The sequence below is a fragment of the Hylaeus anthracinus genome, unplaced genomic scaffold (assembly GCF_026225885.1).
Source record: "Hylaeus anthracinus isolate JK02 unplaced genomic scaffold, UHH_iyHylAnth1.0_haploid 5, whole genome shotgun sequence".
In the NCBI taxonomy this organism is placed as follows: Eukaryota; Metazoa; Arthropoda; class Insecta; order Hymenoptera; family Colletidae; genus Hylaeus; species Hylaeus anthracinus.
Window position 1 is genome coordinate 1,041,733 of NW_026535322.1, and position 19,506 is coordinate 1,061,238.

The 19,506-nt window shown below is 50.5% G+C and overlaps 1 protein-coding gene and 1 long non-coding RNA gene across 4 annotated transcripts in view; one reads left to right on the forward strand and one right to left on the reverse strand.

The window, feature by feature from the left end:
* LOC128895363 (uncharacterized) overlaps positions 1-19,506 on the forward strand; it is a 44,744-nt gene that overhangs the window by 18,156 nt on the left and 7,082 nt on the right. Inside the window, exons 1-3 of one of the 2 annotated variants that reach the window (XM_054157899.1) lie at positions 8,082-8,474; positions 12,229-12,410; positions 14,280-14,457. In XM_054157899.1, coding sequence (XP_054013874.1) covers positions 8,293-8,474; positions 12,229-12,410; positions 14,280-14,392 — 477 coding nt within the window. In that variant the 5' untranslated portion in view covers positions 8,082-8,292 and the 3' untranslated portion in view covers positions 14,393-14,457. Of the gene's footprint in view, positions 1-8,081; positions 8,475-12,228; positions 12,411-14,279; positions 14,458-19,506 lie in introns of those variants that run through there. The other variant, XM_054157900.1, reaches the window with a different exon arrangement.
* Positions 12,299-19,506, reverse strand: part of LOC128895368 (uncharacterized) — a 92,972-nt gene continuing 85,764 nt past the window's right edge. For both annotated transcript variants that reach the window (XR_008461754.1, XR_008461753.1), the window contains one exon: positions 12,299-12,437. This is a non-coding gene — a long non-coding RNA (uncharacterized LOC128895368). The remainder of the gene's footprint in view (positions 12,438-19,506) is intronic.

Consider the following 19,506-nt stretch of genomic DNA (forward strand, 5'->3'; position numbering starts at 1 on the left):
CATCTTCATTGATACTATTTACGTACCGTTCGGCACTTCGAAATGTCTTCTCTTCAAGGCTTGGATTCGCATTCTACGTAAATGTCGTTGCAGTCCTGATCGGTGACTTTCTATGTGGGGAAGGTGAATCCGCCAGTAGATTATTATCAAGCGTGATTTCGCGTGGGTATCAACCTATGCTCGCGCGGGAGAGGAAGGAGAAAAGTTCTGCTTTCCTTCTATTGTTCCACGATTCCTGCACATCAGCTGACTGTTGGCGATAAAGGTGACTCATCGACTGACGAGGAACACCATTGTTTGTCTACCAGAAGTGTTCCACTTATCGGCTATCCATCCATCGGTCTATCTTCATTCACCTTACAGTCCAGATCGGGCACCTGGTCGAAGAGCAATAAGACGTTTTGGTCCAACTATCTATCCAGACTATCCATCGCGCAAGTAACGTGCTATTACGCTCGACGCATGCCAACACGTGTAGCACTGAACACAATGAAGCGTCGTAGGCTGGAGGTTTGCATCGATTCCCGTTCGCGTAGCGGAAACATCCATGCAAGCGTCTGTAAAAGTACCATTCTTTGGTGTCGACGCCCAACACGCGTCCCTGTTCTCGCGCAACGTTTCTATCTGCCACAGTGCTTCTCAATCTTACGTCAAGCTGGAACAGGGTTCCTCTCGACTCGGTTCTTAGGTCCCTTCGTTGAAGAGTGCGAGCAACTCGCAATCGGTAGAACGACAAGGGTATTTACCGCAGTTTCTCGTGTCACCGGTGCCTTTTGCTCTTCGATGCGCGATCGGTTTCCACCGATTCCAAAATGCCTAATGGACGGATCGTTCGCAGCGGGATTTCTGTCCTGTTCCAGTGGGCTGATCGATAGGAGTCGTCACTGGTGTGGGTAACATAGAGGCGAGTAACGCGCAATTCGCGCTAGACGGGACCGCAGCGTCCGTGACCCTCGAAGGGCAGGCAGGTGCCCTTCGGGGCAAGTTCGATCCGCGAGGGGGCGGACGGGCGTTCGGCACTTTCAGGCCGCGTCGCGCCGCAATCGGATGTAAATGCCATGCAAATTTCGGATGCGGGAGAGGAAGAGATAGAGAGGTGGATCGCTGCCCTATCCGGCTACCGAACGTAACGGGTGGCGAAATAAACTAGATGTGAGGGAGACCGCCCTGTATCTGACCGGGGGAATTAAGGTGTGGGCTTTCAGGCGCCACAGAGTTTTGTATGGTCGCGCGCCAACGATTGAAGGTTTCCGATTTTCATTTGGAAGCTATCTTCGGGGCGCGAGTGAGTGGAATTAAAATTTATAGACAAGTACTGAACAATTGGTAGTGGAACATTTGTTTTCGAGGACAGGTTAATTCAAACAATTTTTGTTAATGGTTGCTGTCAGCTGACGCGATTGCCTCGTTAAGGTATACGTTTTTCACCCGTTATACGGCTCGTTACGCGCAGCTCCATCGACGGACGGACGCGTTTCTGTGGCGCAACGACGCGTTCGAAACAATTTTCCGGAAGATTAGTGTCACCTAAAGATACGATTACCGTGTTCTCCGGACGTGTGCGCGAACATAATTTCGCAGAAGAGAGGGAATGGACGTTTACGGTACGCGTTGCGTCCCGATTCTTTGCGAACAGCATTCAGAATTGCAACTTATCGCCACTCTATGTTTACATTTACTCGTAATAAAATTAGGGGAGCTTTACAGTTATACAGAAACGTAATATGCAGGAAATTTATAAGTTTGGGACTAGTTTCCTCGTAGCACGTTTAGAAATGTAAATAGATTCAGCAAAGGAGTCAACACAGTTACAAAGGTTATTGGCACTGTTGAATATTCTGGTTATAGAGTCGTTTTTACCATATTCAGTTTCGCGAGGGGGTATTGAAAAAAGTCGCATTTTCCTTAGTTGTCAAACAGGTGTGCTGCGCAGCGCGAAGTGTTCGCACGGGTGTGCAATTTATTTGCGCGCCGATGTACTCGAATGAAAAAGTAAGACTGTTTGTTTCTTTATTTTATAAGTGGTCCCAGTCGTGTACACGTGTCTTTTCTTTCATTAATCCGTAACTTTTTACGTTACGCTTCTTCACCCGTTTGTTGGGGCCCACTGGCCCTTCTTATAGCTCGGGTACCTCGCGATTGCTAAGCCCGTACTGTAACTACAATCAAACGTATCTACAGCCCCTGAGGTGAAACCGAACAAATTCAAATAACTCTACAGTCACCGCGTCTCTGGGATCCACCGGAAATCAATTTCAATGGCCAACGCCTCTCGTGTCTCCTTTCGGCTCCCATTTCTACCAGCTCGATACGAATTCTCCGAAGACCCCACCCGTAGCGGTCTTCGACGCGTACTCGCTTCCAGTTATTCGGTCTTCTTCTTCGGGGGTAAAATTTTTAGATATAAAATTCCACGTTCTCGTGTTTACTATTCGCGTCCAACGCGTCGCGTTGTTTTCAGTCGCTTCTGGAACACGAGACGCGGAAGCGTGCCAAGGCAGACGGGCAGGGCCTCGTAAAAAGTCCTTCCTGAAACCCAATTCCGGCCACGGGGCAGCGGGCTGGTCAGGAGCGGTCGTCGAAGGGCGAAAGCGCCGCGAGGAACGCGGGAAAAGAACGAGCAAGGGGGAAGGGAGAGGAATGGAAAACGACGCGCAGAAACAGAAGACGTGGATCTGGGCGTCAGGAGGAGGGAGGTTGTTTGCGGGGTTGGTAAGGGCGACGAAAGAGGGGATGGAGAAAAAACGTGAGGAATTAGCGGTCGGACGCGTGCAATGCGGACGGGTCCGCATTGTTGTCCGGTCGTATTAGCAGCGGTAACGGTAGGTGAGAACAGTGGAAAAGAGAAGGGAAACAGGGCCACGGGATCCTCGAAATCGAGCAAGCCCGAGCCATCTACACCCCTGGTTTTTCCGCTTTTGTTCGCCAAGCGCACAGGGGATGAACCGAGGACTCACATTTTTTCGGCACGCTTCGTCATTTCTCGTTTTACGTACAGCACGGCAAATAATGGGGCGCGATAAAAAGCGTAGGAAAAAATGACAATTTTCCGTCGACATTCCTCGGCGTTGGCGAAGGTCGACGCTGACACATCTCACCGACACGTTGGAGCTCGCGATCTTCGGATCGATCGCGTTCTTGGTTCCGTCGAACGTTCATTTTTTTCTGTCTTGTTTCGTCAAACTTTATCGCGTCATGTGTTTTTTTCCGCGCGGTGCGTTCGTCAGACGCTCGCCTTGAACTTTAGCATCGTTGGCGCGCATCACGACGGAATTAAAAAAGTATTTCTACCCAGTGAGGCAATTGCACAATATAACTGCTTTTTTTGCGAAATTATAATTATTTTATTGTAGCGTGAAATTCTTGAAAAACCTGTTCTTTGATCGATGCCTCTAATAATTTGAATAACGACTGTAAATAAATAGTCATTGGCGTTTACGAGATGCATTTATTAACGACGCTCAAACCGTCCGGTTTTTGGCATCAGGGGAATGGTCGCGTCGAACGCGTCCGTTGCTACCTCCCAGTTCTAAATGCCGACTCCGTCGACGTTCGATGATGGAGCGAAGTCTCGTGTCTTTTGTGCAAAGGCCGACTGCATTGTGCGTCGATGCACGCTCAGTTTTTGTCCACGGGCGTGTTTGGGTACTCGCGACGAGCCACGTTCCACGGTCCTGCGTACTCGTTCCGCTTGCGACGGGGATCGCTTACGGGGGTTCACGCCAAACTGCAGCTGTTCGTCATCGGGCGAGTCGAACGTCTGACAGTATTTACAGGATCGGGGGAACGCGTGAAGGGTCAGTTTACGCGCTGTCTGGGTCAAGACCGCCGAATGTCAAAGGGATACATCGACGACAAGAAGAGGAATTTTTGAAGAATTTCTGGGGAATTTTTCGTGGGACAATTACAAACGTTAACAATTTTTAATTTTATTCCAAGAACGTGGAGTGCACTTTCCCTGCTTTCACAGGTTTTAATGTTCAGTTTTTAAAAGAGAATTTGAGCGTTTTTCCGTGTTTGCGTAGCGTGTTTCTCTTCTAACGACTCGAGCTTGTTTTACGATCAGCTAGATGACATCTCCGACGCAAGAACACAGGTTCCGTCGACGAGACTTAAAAACAACATGTTGATTTATATTTGGGGTCTTGCACTGGGAATAAAGACCCGGCGAACGACACTGTTGCGTCGAATCGAAAGACCGGTGGCGCGACGCGTGTCCAATGACGCGCTCCATTCTCGGTTTTATGGAACGCGCATAAATTGCTAAGAAACGAGCCGCGCGGAGGAGCGCATCCGTGGGCACGATTTCAATCTCGGGGTCCTTTCATAAAAGAACTCGCGCGCCCGTAAGCGCGCAATAATTCTCCCTATTCTACACGGTGTTCATTAATTACCGGGGGCCAGGCACCCCGCGAGAGAGAAAAGAGAAAGAAGGAATTATGGATCCGCCTTTATCCGCGCATCGGGCTGGCCTGGCGCTCCGAAGCGAAGGATATGCCCCATTCGCGATATTTTTTTTCGCGGTGCCACGCGATAAGCCTTCCCTTGCCACTCGTGATTATTTATTATTTGCGTAATTCCCTCGGGTAAATTGCGTCGCCTAACGAGAAACGGAGCATACCGTGGGTGTGGGGGTAGAATTCAATCGTGGAGGACGAGGATTCAAGGATCTCGGGTCAATTTTCGTGCCAGTCGGCGAAATCTTGTTGCTCCGTATTCGAAACGGCTAAATGCAATGGCAAAGTGCAGCTTGGCGAGTAATTGGGCCGTTAATAGTTATAGGGCCACCCTGTAGATCGTTCTTCGATCATCCGAAATAACGACGTTCCAGGCCTCGTTCGTGGACGAGGTAACGCGGCAAATGCGTTTACCTGGCAGCCGTGTAATCCTATAAGCGCCCCTTATTACGCTCCGCGTGGCCCATTGTCGCTCGATCTTAACTTCTACGGATTATAAACTGTTTCTCCCGCGGCATTAGCTTTTTTGTTCCGCGCTTTTCCATCCTCCGAGCTACCGTCGGCTTCTCTCGCGCGCGTTCGGCCCCCTGCTGCGCAGACCTCGATCTCGTTTCGCAGATCACACAGAACCGTCGACGAACAAAGATCACGGTCCTTCGTTTCTGCGCTGAAAACACGACCTGGCGACGTCTTCGACCGGTTCCTGACACATGCAGCATGCACGTGATGAACCACTCGAAACGCCTCAAGGGATCACGCCATTTTCGCTGGCAGCTTCGCAACGAAGGGAGAGAATTGTTGAATTTTTAATGACAATCTCTGCGATTTGAAATTCGTCAGGAGTTAAAGAATCGGGGCTGGACGGAGCGCAGGGTGAAATTACTCGCGAGGAAGCTCGAGAACGCGAAGTTTACGCGGGGTATCAATTCCGATCGATCAATGGGGGCTTCCCTGTGCGATTAGTAGGCGAACACCGTTTAGCAGTTAAATGCGATGTTTCGGAACGTAATAGCGGCAATTATCGTGTTAGTAGCTATATTCCGAAGGCATCCGTCGACTCGTACCTTTCGCCGTGTAATTACATCTCATTAAGATCTCGGGAATGTAATCCGGACCTGTTCGCGGACGAAACTGGAAAACCAACGCGCACACCGAACGTCCCAATGGGTGCAGTGTACTTCTTCTATGGCCCGAGTACGTCTTTTCTCTCACACCTCAAGAATGATTACAGCACCGAAGGACAACGAAATCAATTTGTGTATATCTGTTAAATATTGCATTTCCACAGTTCTATGTCCGTTTTCGTTGGTACGTACAGTATCGATCACGAAAGGCAGGGCAGTTTGGTTTTCATCGCGCAAGTTTCGAAAAGGATCGTGCCTCGCAAGCATGCTCGGAGGATTACGTATCCCGTGGAGCTCACCTTCGGCATTCTAACCCAGGTTTTCTGCTCGTCCTTGGTCGATCTTCCGTGGGCTGGTCGTCTCGTCATCGGCACGAATGGCTAGGCCCCGTGCGTGAAAGTTCACGTGTCGACTATGAACGCGTCGTAAGGACTCCTCGGCGTGAAACGAGCTCGGGCCCTCGGCCACGTTCGCTCCCTTTGAACCTTCCTGAGACGTTTCGGGACCTGCAGCGGTTCTCACATTTCTCCGAGGTCGATTCAAACTATCGAATCGAGTTAAAAGTCCCGAGAGGACTGTGTGCATTTTCTTTGGCGCCAAGTATATCCTAATTCAAGGCGCAGGATGTATAGGTGCGAAAACTAGGAAGCGAGCAACGCTTGTATGACACGGTATGCATAGAAACGAGTATCTCGGTGTATGCGAGTAAGAAATTCTCGATAGATTAGACAGGTACATTACACAGCTGTCGATTCGCAAGCTGGATACCGTCGCCGTAAACTCGGAGAAATTATTAAGACGTCATGATAAACGTCGCGGATCGAGGCGTCGAGAGACCGGGGCCCCTGGGCCCTCTGCTTGGCTCTATTAACGGCCGGCGATAACGCTCAGCCGAGCTTCGAACGAGATTGTCGCTATAAAGTCGCGCGCGTAACAGCCTGTCCGCGAGCGGGATCGGCCGAGTTTTACAGCACGCTGTCGCGCTCGCGGTTATCGTAAAACCGAGCGTATACGATTTCCGCGCCATTTACGCCGAAAGAACAATCCACGGTGTTAGGTTTCCACGTAACTAAAGTCCGGCAAATGAAAGAATCGACTTGGAAGATCTCCAACCAGTTGCCCTGTCGAGGGAAGCTTCGTCGCCATGAGAGTAGTCGTTCTACGAGTAACGACGCGTTTCCTGACGCATCCTAACGCAGTTCCTGAATTCGTCTCATCCAGCGGTCAGCTGGTCGCTCCAAAGTGCTTTCCAGGCTGGAATCCAATGGTGATCGACGACGAAATCGATCTTCGAAAGGTCAGGGTTCGTCGCGAAACGCCGGTGGCAGCTTTTGTAGTCGCGTCGACAGCCATCGGCACCAACCAGCTTCAGGATCGAGCGAGAGGGCGTCCTTAGGTGGTTCTCGCGGTGATTCGTCATAGGCGCGACCCAACGACGACGTTCCATCCTAATCGCGTCATCGACGTCCACGACGCTCGACTTTTTTTTTTCTAGAGATAGAGGATCTCGCGATGTTGTTACCGCATACCGCTCGATACTCGCCGATGGAGGCCTTCGACTGGATGCACGCTGCTTCTCGCAGCGCGCAGGTGCTGCTACGGTATCTCGGCCGATCGTCCGTGCATCTGTCGGCCTCCTCCATGGCATCGATCCTCATGGAAAATGGAGCACGCGAATATCTTTTGGTAATAGGAGAAGCGATAAACAGCGAATCGCTGTACATTTATTCCATTATACTCGAGTCTCGCGCTGGTCCTCCGTTTAGCTGTATATCTCGAAGAGGATAGCATCGGATCGAGCAAAAAGGTCCGTGGGAATTTGTAGATCAAACCGAGGGTGACTTTCTCGATGTAGATGTAACTTTACGACTCCGTCCAAACTTTCTGCGTTTCCGCGAGAAAAACTGCTGGGAGATGGTTTTTGCAGCCAAGTTGTCACCGCTCACGGGGGTTTTGCACATGTTTCGTTATCGAACGCATAACTGATCTCTCGGGCTGTTTCAAAGGGTCAGGGGGAGCAGGAGCACGCAACGGAAGAAGTCAAAGTCAGTGCGATGGCTTCGGCGCGAGAGAAAAGCAGGAGGGCAGGTAGACGATAGTAGGCAGCACAGGACGTGAGCAGCGGGTGCTCCGGATCCGACTGGACCGGTTTTGCCCGGATTCCCTAGGAGTTCTAGCCTTCGGGACTCGCAACAGTGCCCGCCAGGATTCTCCTCACCGGCTGCTGGTCACAGGTAGGCATTGCAACGCGGAGGACTGGACCAACTCTTTGGCCAGTTCGACTGTTCGTTCGCGGCCTTTTTCTCCCTCTCGCTGCCCTCGTATCTTCCTTCCGTCTTCTTTCTCTTCGTTTCCCTCGACGGCTGTTACCCCAGCGGGGAGGAAGTTTCGCGCCGTATTGGCGGACCCGTTCCCTGGTGCTACCCACTACGTTTCAACGTATCATTTATCATCGGACGAGAAGTGCCTCGTTGCAACGAGCATGCTGCTTCGTCTCTCTCTCTCTCTCTCTCTATTTTGCTCGTCCGGGCCACTCGGCTGGCTGGGCTCTCTGATGACTTGATACTACGCGCGGACCAGCTTCGCGCGACACCGATACGACCGCGCACTATCTGATCCGTTCCTGGAGAAACCGAGAGAACCACCTCTTCCTTTTCTTGCCGCGGCGCGACCGAGCCACGGGATACAAGAGGCTACGAGGATTCTGCGCGATGCGAGATATTGCCGCTTGGTTGCCTACCACCGCTGCTGCCGGGCCTTTAATTATAGGAATACCTACGCAATTTGTCTTGTTATCGATGCGAGATTTCAGTCTCGCGGAGTCGCTTCTCGTACAGCGCAGGTCCTCCCTGCCCGACGCTCCTGAGGCTTGTAGTCCTACGTCGATTCGGTTGTGCGTACAGCTTAGGTGTACATTCTTTTCACAAAATTCACAAACTGTCGCTGCACTGACACATCATCGCGCGTAAACACTGCACTGACACATTACAAGTAAACTAAATTAGTGTAAAGTGTACGGAAGTGTAAAACCGATAAGGGTCTCGAACGACCTAAGAAATGAAACTCCGCCAGACGTCATCCTAGGGTTGAGAAACGTATTTTGTCTTCAAAGTATCTCCACGTGTTCATCGTCATTCTGTAATAGAACATTGCCAATAAGATTGCAACAATAGCTAAAGAAATGCGTCGAGAAGCTATGTAGACCACCTGAACATCCGAAGAACGTGGCGACAATGGTGTCGAACAAGCGAAGACTCCTTAAAGACAAAATGCCTTTGTCGATACCATGTATTGTTTTATGACTTCTGTTCGTCTGCCAGAGTTTCTTCTGTATAACCGTTAGATTTTTTTAAGCATCCCCGCGTAGACGTGGAGGTTTTTCCAGTGAGAAAGCAATCTGCTCCGAGTCAACCTTGCATAAATTTCCGGGGCGCGTAAGGTTCTTATCGATTTTCTTTCTTCGCCCTCCAACGTCTTTTCTTTGCCTTCTTCTATGTCTGCGGAATCTATATCACCAGTATTCGGTAGAAGTCAGGAAAGAACTGGAATCGCGAAGGGCTTTCGATCTTTATGTTTTTCAAATCTCGCGACGGAAAGGCTAGCACCCAGGTCTCCAGGCCTTCCGTTATACGTTGCGCAGGTTCGTTCCCTGCAGATCGCGAGACAGACGTCATTCATACGTTCTAGTTTCGAGTGCGCTATTATATTTCCCTCTGCGGAAGAGGATCTCGCGCGTCGCTGAACGGCTGGACAATTCCCGCGGTTGACCCTCGGCTTGGTCCTGTCCTCAGCCTCTTTCAGGCCGCATCGGAATCCAGTTTTCGAATCGGGTTCATCCTCCTGAAACGGTCCAGGATGACCGTTGCCAGCGCGAGGAAGCCGCTCGACACCAGGCATCCCAACCGTCAAGCTCGGTTTTGTCTCCTCCGGCAGCTTGTGCTCGGAAAGGTGTCCACGCGAAAGGAAGGGTTGTCCTGTGAGCTGCGCGAGGGAAGGGTGAGATCTCCTCGAGGTCTCATTGTCCCGGCGTCCACAGTGATGAATTCGGTCATTAATTAGCCCTACTAACCGACGACTCCTCGTTCATTTTTTATGTCTCCCCGAACGGGCGCCTGAGATGCTCGTTCACCCAGCTCCTCGAGAGGAGGAGTGACAGATAGAGATGCACTGCCTATTGAAATTAAACAAACGCTTGGATTTTTGAGATTTCAGTCAGGACTAGTTTTATGAAAACCGATTTAAACATTTAATTTCAACAGATGTATAATTCATTAACTCTCAGCAGCCTGATTTACCAAATTAAATTTGAAAAATATCAATGTATTTATTATTTGAACAATTTTTGACTCCAGAAACTAAGACCGGAGGAAAAATGAATTTATTGAATCCGCCTTGCCAGGGATCGAGTGATCTATCCTCGTTTAGGAATGAGTTCAGTTAGTCGTAAACAATCGTTTCGAGTGATTTCCATGTTGAGCGCAAGATTGATATAGGTCTGAAGGCTTCCGGAGATAAAGTGTCTTTTCCTAAAGCGATGGGAAGATACCCATTGTTAGCGAGTAAATGGATATATCTGTTAGGTGAAAAGAAAGAACGTCTTTCCTGGAGGGAAGGAGACGGGGTTCGAATTTTTTATCTCGCCAGCGATTCGGCGGGTTCCGTTATTTACGGTGGCGGTTCCTCCTAGCCAGCGATTTAAATTAATATTCCCCCGTGTCTCTTCGCCGTGGAGACTAATAGCTTCGGAGTCGCGTCGTCGAAGAAAAGAGAGTCCAAGTTCAAACGCTACGAAGTATCTTATTCTCCGTTCTTAAACGGCCGATTCCAGAGGTAGCTACCAAAACAATAATTTTCCTTCAGATTTTGTTTCTTTAAATACATCTAACAATAAGTCTCGATAAAAGCACGAGATCCACCAGGAATGACGCCACGAATTAATCGATGGGAACGTTTTCCAGGTCCGAATAAACGATCGAAGCGTTCAAAGATCCCTCGATCGATCGGAAATGCTAATTGGCATGACACCGGTCGTTGAACGGGAAGATCAATTTCTTCGGCTCGTGACTGTGCTCTGATCGCCGCGATGAAGTTTCGAGCGGCGATCTCGCGCGGTGCTCGATGCAGATTAATGCGTTCCGGCGTTCATTATCGAGTCGTACCGCTTAGCGTCGGTAATGTCAATAATTTCGATTCGCGGGTATTATCTGGCGACGCGAAACGTAACGTATAATCGATCGGATTACGTTAATTGCATCATCGGAGCCGGATCGGCGGGCAGCCGGCGCACGGTTCAAGTAGTTCTTCGGCGGAACGGATCCACGGCAATGGGATTCCAGCGACGTGGAATATTTTTCCATAAATCTGCGCGTTACCTGTTACCGTTTCCAGACGCCGCTGTCGGCGGCTTCTGCTCGATCGGAATCATTAGTCCAAGCCGAGAGCCGTCATTAGCGTGCCGCAATTAAACGGTTATCGAGACGTGTATCTCGAAAAGGAGAAAAAATAAAAAGCCGCGATCCTTTCCCCGGTTGCGAATAAATTAGACGAAAAAAGCACGTCGAAATGTGCAACTTTGCTCCTAATCGCGTGAACCGACACGAGCCTCATTTGCGTACGTCCACGTGACGTAGGTTCGACGGAGCCGATCCACGCTCCACACGGATGCTCTTCGATGAACCCGAGGTCAATTTCTGACGCGTTGCGGCACGTCCAGTCATTAGACGAAGGCTTAGCGGGCCCCTTAACGCTCCGTCGAGTAGGCTTTGCTTTATCTTTCGAGGGGGAAAGTAAGCGATCGGCTGGGGAACTTGCTACTCGTGGTGTTTTCAAGGTGTAGAAGACACCTATGACAATCTCAGACGGTAGCCGAGGAGCATCTTAGACCGAACGATAAGTGGCGAAACCTGTAAACCCACCGAATCCTTCTCGTTTGGTCTCGACGTCACTCTGCCGATGATTTCGACCAATCTCAGCCACGCGTAATGATATCGATCAGAGCTCGGCTTCCCTAAAATTGCCTGCAGGCCCGATTTCTCACCTGAGACGTAATTAGAGCTCTCTGGGATGTGAGTTGGTTGCAATGGGCAAACCGACAGGTTTGGAAGCCGAGGATGAGCGATCAGCAGAATTGGCATTGTTTAATTGAGAAATTATTTAAAGAAGAATAATATAATTTCGGATTGGTTATTCAACCTCTCTGTCCTTGGACTTCGATATTAATGCAGATTTTCGGTTTTCGTGAATCAAGAGGTAATTTCCGATTCGCAACTAACGTAACGTGAAATTAAAATTACATATTCATTCGTTGTTTATTATTTATTATTCATATAAGAAGCTACCCAACTTTGTCGATCATAATAGCGATACTTGATCAATCATGATGAATGACTGATGAATAATCGGTAACCACGATTAATAATTAATGAAAAGTCATGTAGGATTAGCTCTGAGAGACTAGAAACTACTGATTTATGAGTGCAAATTAAGAATATAATTTACAATTAGTAATTAACCTGACACTTATGATATATTATTAATACCAAGTAATCGAGAAGCGATTGTTGCTCAACACCGGTCGCGCGTTCATTCTCGCGATCCATTGATCCCGGTTATCGCAAAATCTAAGCCTCTGCTTCGTGAAATTACAGTTTCTCTGACCTTGGATCGCCGATCGACCCACGGATCCTTCTGGACCCAACAGCAGCATGCTTCACGAGTGGTCCACCTAAACGTCGTCTTCGGCGTTCGATTCTCGAGGCGTTCTCGAATGATCCAGGGAATTGCGCGCGATCCAAACACTTGGACAGCCATAATCGTCGCTGGATTCGAGGTAAGACTTCGCTCGCTGAGACGATTCCTGGAAATCATGAAATCAGAGAAATTACAAGAACTGGGGAGAAACGATTTTGCTGCGTTGCAGTGCAACGAGTTAAGGGGTAGTCGCTTACAAAAGGGTTACGAGCGTCGAAACGGGTGGCTCGAGGGTACTCGAAGCCACGGAAGGGGGCTGAAATATAGGATATCAACTCGGGGCAAGGAAGAGCAATCGGTGGTCGCGAGCTCGTGGATCGACTCGTCGCGATTCGTTAATTATAAACGTCGAAGCGGGCCTAGAGTCCGTGTAGCCATCGGTGATAGGGTGAACACGGGGTCGGGAAAGGGGAGGACGGCGGGCAGAGGCAGAGGAGCAAAAAAGACGGTCGATCGTTAGCAAGGTACAAATTTCGCCATTTGCCGCAATAAACCTTCGAACCCGCTTGTAACTTCTTCTTATGGGAGGCATGAGTAATCGCCTTGTTAGCCCTTATGGCCTATAGCGCTCATACGCTCGCTCCCTTGTCCATAGGAGGGACAACAACAACAACAACGGCAACAACCGCCGACATGCACGCACCGTGATCGCGAAAAAAACGAGCTGGAAACGAAGAAGGGTGGGAGGCGAGTGGGGTGGGGAGGATGAGGAAAACGATAGGGGTACGAAACGCGAAACACACGCGATATATATACCCCATCGACACCGGGCTCTGTGTAACGAGCGAACCAAAGGACCCGCCGATCCCCAGGTAGAACAGAAATCGAGAAGGAGCGAACCGGTGACCGAGGGTACACAAGACGAAAGAGAGAGGAGGAGGGAACGTCCGAGGCATTTGCGTTGTAACCGAGAAAGGAACAAAAAACGAACGCGTCGAGACCGAGGTGAACCCGTGGAGGCGACGCGGGTGGAAACCGGAGGGGGATCCCCTTTTGTATTTTCGCGTTTCTTTCCTCTCCGCCGCGCGGAAATTTAATTACCTCGCGCCCAGGCTGCCTGGCCGTCCCTACCACTTAATTAGTAGCCTATAAATTAGAATATCGCGGGGAGGGTACGCTGTGCGGAGCTGGATCCGAGAATGGGATGATTTCTGGACTCGTGCTACTTGGTTCGGACTTGCTACCTTTCTGCTTACTATGGTCCGAGCAATCGGGATATAGGGTGTAGGTCAAAGGGTTAGGTCTGGACTGGGTCTACTATGTCACCTATAGGATGGTAACCTAGCCTAAACTAGCACGAAGGTACAACGTTGCTATTCCCAATCCACAATTCGATCTTTGGGGTTCCACGGATTGCTTCGGCCAGAATACCGTCATCCCCGTGGAGGTCGAGGTATTCCCTTTTCCTAGGGGACCGATTCTCGCGGGACCTCCAGCACGGAGCACGGGAATACGACACACACCCATACGCACACACCCATACGCACACTCGTGGCACCAAGTCGCGTGGCCCCATATCTTAAGAAGAAGCCAGGGGGGGTCCAGCGAAGGACAGCGAATGGGGACTAACACTGTTTTATCGTGTAGCCAATTAATAACGTTTCCCTGGGACCCCTGTCCCCCCTCCTGGCTCCACCTTCGCCGCGAAGAAGAGATCTCGCCTCGGAGATATCCGAGGATTCTCCTGGACCGTCGGAAGGCCTTGGCAAACCCGTACCTGTTCGATCCTGCACCCTGCTCGATATCGCGACGATGGGACCACCCTCGACATGGAACCCTCTGATCCACTTTACGCGATACACATTTTTTACACGCGAATTAGAATTAGGTTTATTCTGTGATCTATCGACATTTTTGGGTGGGTTGGTTCGGAGGTGCTCCCAAATACGATTCCTGGCGCTGTGTAAAAATCAAACGTTTTAACATGATTTTGCTTATGTTGTTGCAGCTTACAGATTTCTCTTGTATCGTCCTGCTGCATACGATCGTTCCAGGGTCCCGTCGCAGCCAGGCATCGTGTCAATGTGGAAATTGCATACATTACATAGAAGTACGGTATAAGTTGTGTTAAATCAATGTTAATCGCTGTAGCGAAGTGGGGTATTAACAATAAATACATTATTTTATGTAAAGTGCGTTCTCGTGTTCGTTTCCTTCCACGCAGGCACGCGTCCTCCACTTCGGCGTCCGTATTCTTCGATAGAAATCGAACTAGTCTCGCGATCACAGTCCAAAGGGGGCTACATTCAGAGTTTAGGACGCGAGCTTTCCTTCTCCGAGCAAAGAAGCTCTGCCCTCCTTTTTTCCAGGGTCGTTCGACGTGCAACTAGGGAAAGAGTGGCTCGTAAAGAGAGGCTGCAACGGCCAGCATCTGCGATGCGCAATTAACGAAAGGGTTTCATCGGCCCCCAGCCGCCCTATCTCGCCTCTTACGCGACAGCACAGAGCACAGCCGCGCCGCTGCTCGTTGACAAGTCGTTTGATTTATAACGAGCTTTTATTTTTTAATCCCCGCGCTCAACCGTCACGCGGCGTTCCGTTTGGTGAATTTATCGCCAGAAGTCGTTTCTTCGGCCACTGAAACTTGCTCGACAACGAACGACGTCATCGTGGACGAAGAAGGCGCACTTCACGGCTCATTGTCAACTCAGGAATTAATTTGAAAGCGATGATTTTTGTACAATTTACCGTAAAAAGGTCCAGTAAAATAAAAAATTTAATCTGAAATTATTATTATAAAATTATCGGAGGGTACAGAGAGCATCGCGAAAGTTAGCAGCGCGACACGGATCGCGTTCAGCTCAAGATTTGAGACTCGATGGTACTTAACCCTCGGGATGGGTTACGAAATGACTTTATGGCAGATCAGAGGCTCGCTTTAGATTGCATAGGGGGTCCCGAGTTAGGCTTGGGGTACGAGTCGGTAGCGACGTGTCCAAGGATCGTTTCCAACGTACGACAACGAGGAGCTCGACCCTCGAGGATTCCGCCAATGGAATCCTGATTACGTGAACGTCATCGGTAATCCATCGTTGCGCATTTTGAATTTTAGGGGCGGTGAAAGGTTTTAAAGAAGATGCTTGCTAATTCAGCCCTGTCTTTGCAACGATAAATATTTATAATTGGCGAACGTATTTACAACACGACCACGCCTTAAATTATGCGAAGTAGTCGAAATTCGACAACTACCCCTACCAAGTTCGAGCTACACCTCTCTTTCTTTAGGACTCTGGGGGTATTTCGACTAGGAATGAAAATAATCGATGGAAGATGAGGGCAGAATGTCGAAAGTGCAAACTCAGTGGGTTCCAGAGGTGGACGTTAAAGGAGCGTGTCTGGGTAGTCGACGGGGTTCTTTCGGCCGTTCCACGAGGCAATTTCGCGCGAGGATCTGTGGACGCGCGCGCGCGCCAGACGGCAGCCCGGGTTTGAGCACCTCTTTGTAATTTTACGTTGCCGTGGGGTGGCTAAAGCTGACGCAGTGGGGTAGGTGGTCGTGGTATGCCCAGTAGCCAATTCCCGGCTCTGGCCTCGACTCGCCGGGTCCATTCATCGCCGAGCACTACGTGACCGGTTTACCAATCCAGCTCTTCCTACACCAACACCGACGCCCCTATCCTGTCTCTCTTTACCTTTCGCCCCGGCATTGCGGGCCCTATACCTTCCCGTGTACGTGTATCTCTGCCAAACAACCCCCGGAGTCGTATCGACCCGCCACCGACTCTCCACCCCTCTCGATACCGAAATTCTCTCGTCAACGATTTTCCAAAGGTTCGATTCGAACGATTCAGCTGGAAGGCCGTCGAGTCCTTCAGCGAAGGACTCGTTCGGCCAAGTTCCGAACATTTCGGACAGGCACGCGTAGGTATAGCTGGACCGGTTGGAAAGCATCCTCGAGAGTTGTCATGCCTCTCTACTCCATCTCGCTACGGTCCAGACCACTCCCTCCGAAGATGATTTCCAACTCTGCAAACTATACCTTCGACGGTTCCTCTTCGAAACGCATCGAAAGGGTCGGCGCGGCGACCATTTCCGGCCACGACGAGGAGCAATCCGCCCACGTGGACCGGGTCGAAATGTTTCTGTGGACCGGGCGTCCCCTCGCAGGAGGAACGTCGCGCGTCAGAGAGGAAGGAGGGCCCAGACTCGATCAGGCTGAGTTTCCGCGCGATGATGACATGTTAATGTATGGATGCGTAGTACATAAGAGCGTGTCTGGAAGGAAGAAGGAGGGGGTGGCAGCGGAGGGTACAGTGGTGGCAAGCACGAGCCAAAGGAGGGCCCCTTTCCTGCTGGATGGCTCGCTTTCGGTTCAAAACGAACGGGTCCTCGGTCCCGACGTCCCGAGTCATTGTCGCCCTGCCTTCTTCATCTGCATACAATGCAGGAGACATCCGCGGCTTGAACCGTCCGCCCCTCTGACCCCCTTCGTCTCAGCCGCCTTGCGGGCCGACGTATCATCGGGATATCGTCAATACGGCCGCCCATTGAAATTACCGAACCTGGGGGAGCCCTGGCGAGAGGCGAGCGGAAGGAACGCGCGCAGCACGTGTCGAGGCCCTGCGGTTTGGCTTTCGAATTCTTTCGCGTCGAGGTTCTTGCGAGTCGTCTCACTGCCCGTTGCTGCCTATCGTCCCGATCCACGGTTAAGAGACGACGATTCGTTTTAGCTTCGTCCTTCCTCGCGAAGGACGCAAAAAGACGACCGTCGCCGTGGAACGACACCGTTCGAGGAAAGCGGAGGCTGAGGACAGATTTCGTCCCTTGGATTCGGTGAAGTTCGGACCTCCACTGGACGTGGAAGCTTTGAACGATCGGTCTTTCGTTTGTCAGGAAGATAGTATTATTGCATAGTATTCAGAAACCACGGTTGAAATACATAATATCGTCGCTGCACCAACTGTTTAGGAGTTTCCTGCGCGGATCCGAACAAAGGAGGCACGATCGATTAAGAGAAGGAGGTCGAGCTCGTAACTGTTAGTCGCGCTGCTCCCTTTCGAGCGGAATTGCGGCAACAGTTGCGGTTTATGAAATTAAATCGACCTCCTGACGCGTCCCATGGTGTTCTCCTGCCACGCGGGAGAGTATGGAGCTTACGAAGGTTTCGCGAAAAATGTGCTCATCCGACGACCGTTAGGTTTATCAGCTATCTTCCACTGGTTGGGTTCTTCCTGCCATCTCTGTCTAATCAACTGTCTCGCGATCTACGGTCGGTAGCATAAACACGAGGCCTAATCCGCGAGCTGAGAGGGTGCTCCGCCGCTGTCATAACAGCTTTAGCGCTTTGCTCGAAATTAAGCAGCGCGCGGCAGTTTTTCAAGCACGCGTCCAGAGGGGGGAGTCCCCGTTGCCATAGTCTGCGGGGAGTGGCAGAAGGGAAACGATTTATTCTCGGGGGCGAGCGTGGAACGACGCTCGACCACTCTCTATAATATCCAGCACGAGGCCAGCCACCTTTATCTTTACTATTAACCCCCGCGAACTAATTAAATTAAATGATCCATGGTCCCTCGATCATCCGGCTCGTAAGTGCCTATTTATTCCGACACCCTACGATTCGAAGCAAGTCTGCTGTTGTCTACGCTCGCGCGACGTCCCGTCGAATTCCTCGAGTCTCCGTCGAGTGAATCGACGATAAGTATGATCGGAGAACGGTACAATCATGCTCGATTGTTCTTTCCCAACTTAAAATTCTTTTCGTCACTTCGCCCCTAACAGGCTATACGTTTGTTTAAACTCGGTACGACGTTCGCATACCTTATTCGCTCTTCGAGGATCCGATACCGAAATATCTATCGATGAATCCTTCCGTTCTTCGTCTTCTTGCGTCATTTCCGAGGTGTTTTGGAATAACGAAGCCTATCCGTTGGTAATTATCCGTCGTCCGAGGGTCTCCGAGACCAGAGAAGGGAATCGTTTTCCGAAAGAAGGGTTTCGCAGCAGCTGGGTCGAGATTGTTCGCGGATATATGTATACGTCTGAGGTATTCGAAGGTACGGGGGCCCCTTTTCAGGGCCGATCTAGCCGCCTCGAGTGGCAGTAGCGAGAAAGACCTAGGGGGGTGGCATCGAGGGCCCCGCGAACCTCGCTCGCACGTGTTAGATAGAGGGTCGAGGAGCTCCCGAGGGAGCCACGTACCATTTTGCATAAATCGCGAGACACCCCGTCGCAGCGGAACCTCGGGGAGATTCTGGAATAGCTCGAATCTACTAGAGGGACGGAAGTGCCGGAGCTCCGTCGAATCCATTCGATATATCTCACCCCCTTTTCCGTGAAACACGCGGCATTATTCGGAATTTTCTTCCATGATCTCGAGATATTTGAGAATCGTCTTCGCCAACGTCGAAACGGTAGAGAATGGCAACTTCGAGTTCAAATTTTTTAAATTATGAGTTAAGGAGCTTGGCATATTTAGATGATTCTAAAAGTTTTGATCCATCGTTTGATGTTTGTTGGCTATAAGTGTCGAATCGTCGAGGGGGGAGGAGGCGGAGAGGGGGGATTTTTCAGTGTTCGAGGACGGCGAGAACCAGCGGAGGTCGAGAAAGTTTTGGACAGAGGCTCGAACGCCTCTCGGGGACCAGCCGCGAAAACGGGAACATTAACTACACCCAGAGCTGTCGTTTCGTTTCATTTCAGGCCGTAGACGTGATCCATCCCCCTCGTCGCGCACGTGGGGGGCCTTACATCCCCCGTGCGGCAGTCCGCTGCCAAGTTACCGCTCTGGCTATAAAACGATACTGCTCCGTTACCGCGAGAGAAAGCATATTGCGGTTATTGTTGAATTACATCGACCCGCGAGCGAGGGTGGTTCTCGGGGCTGTCGACCGTTTCAGTGTTACTCGTCATGGCGACGTGTCCACTCTACAGTTTTACTCGCCATGGTCGCTATCGGGAGCAAATACGTCCTCTGCTGTTCACGCTCCTACCATACGTTGGTTTGACGATGGTCGTGACGTTTTAACCCCTTGCATAGTGTGGTATCTTCGTCTCCCATACCCGAAAAACAATAAACAGTCAAAACAAAAAATCATCATCGAATGATCCGATAGGCGTTTTTTCTCTCTTCCGATCTCGTCTCCGTTGAATCCCATGATGTGACCAGCGTGTATAAATTACTATGCACCGAGTCGTTGCATCCGTGACTCCTATGAGACTTCGAGGTTGTACTTTTT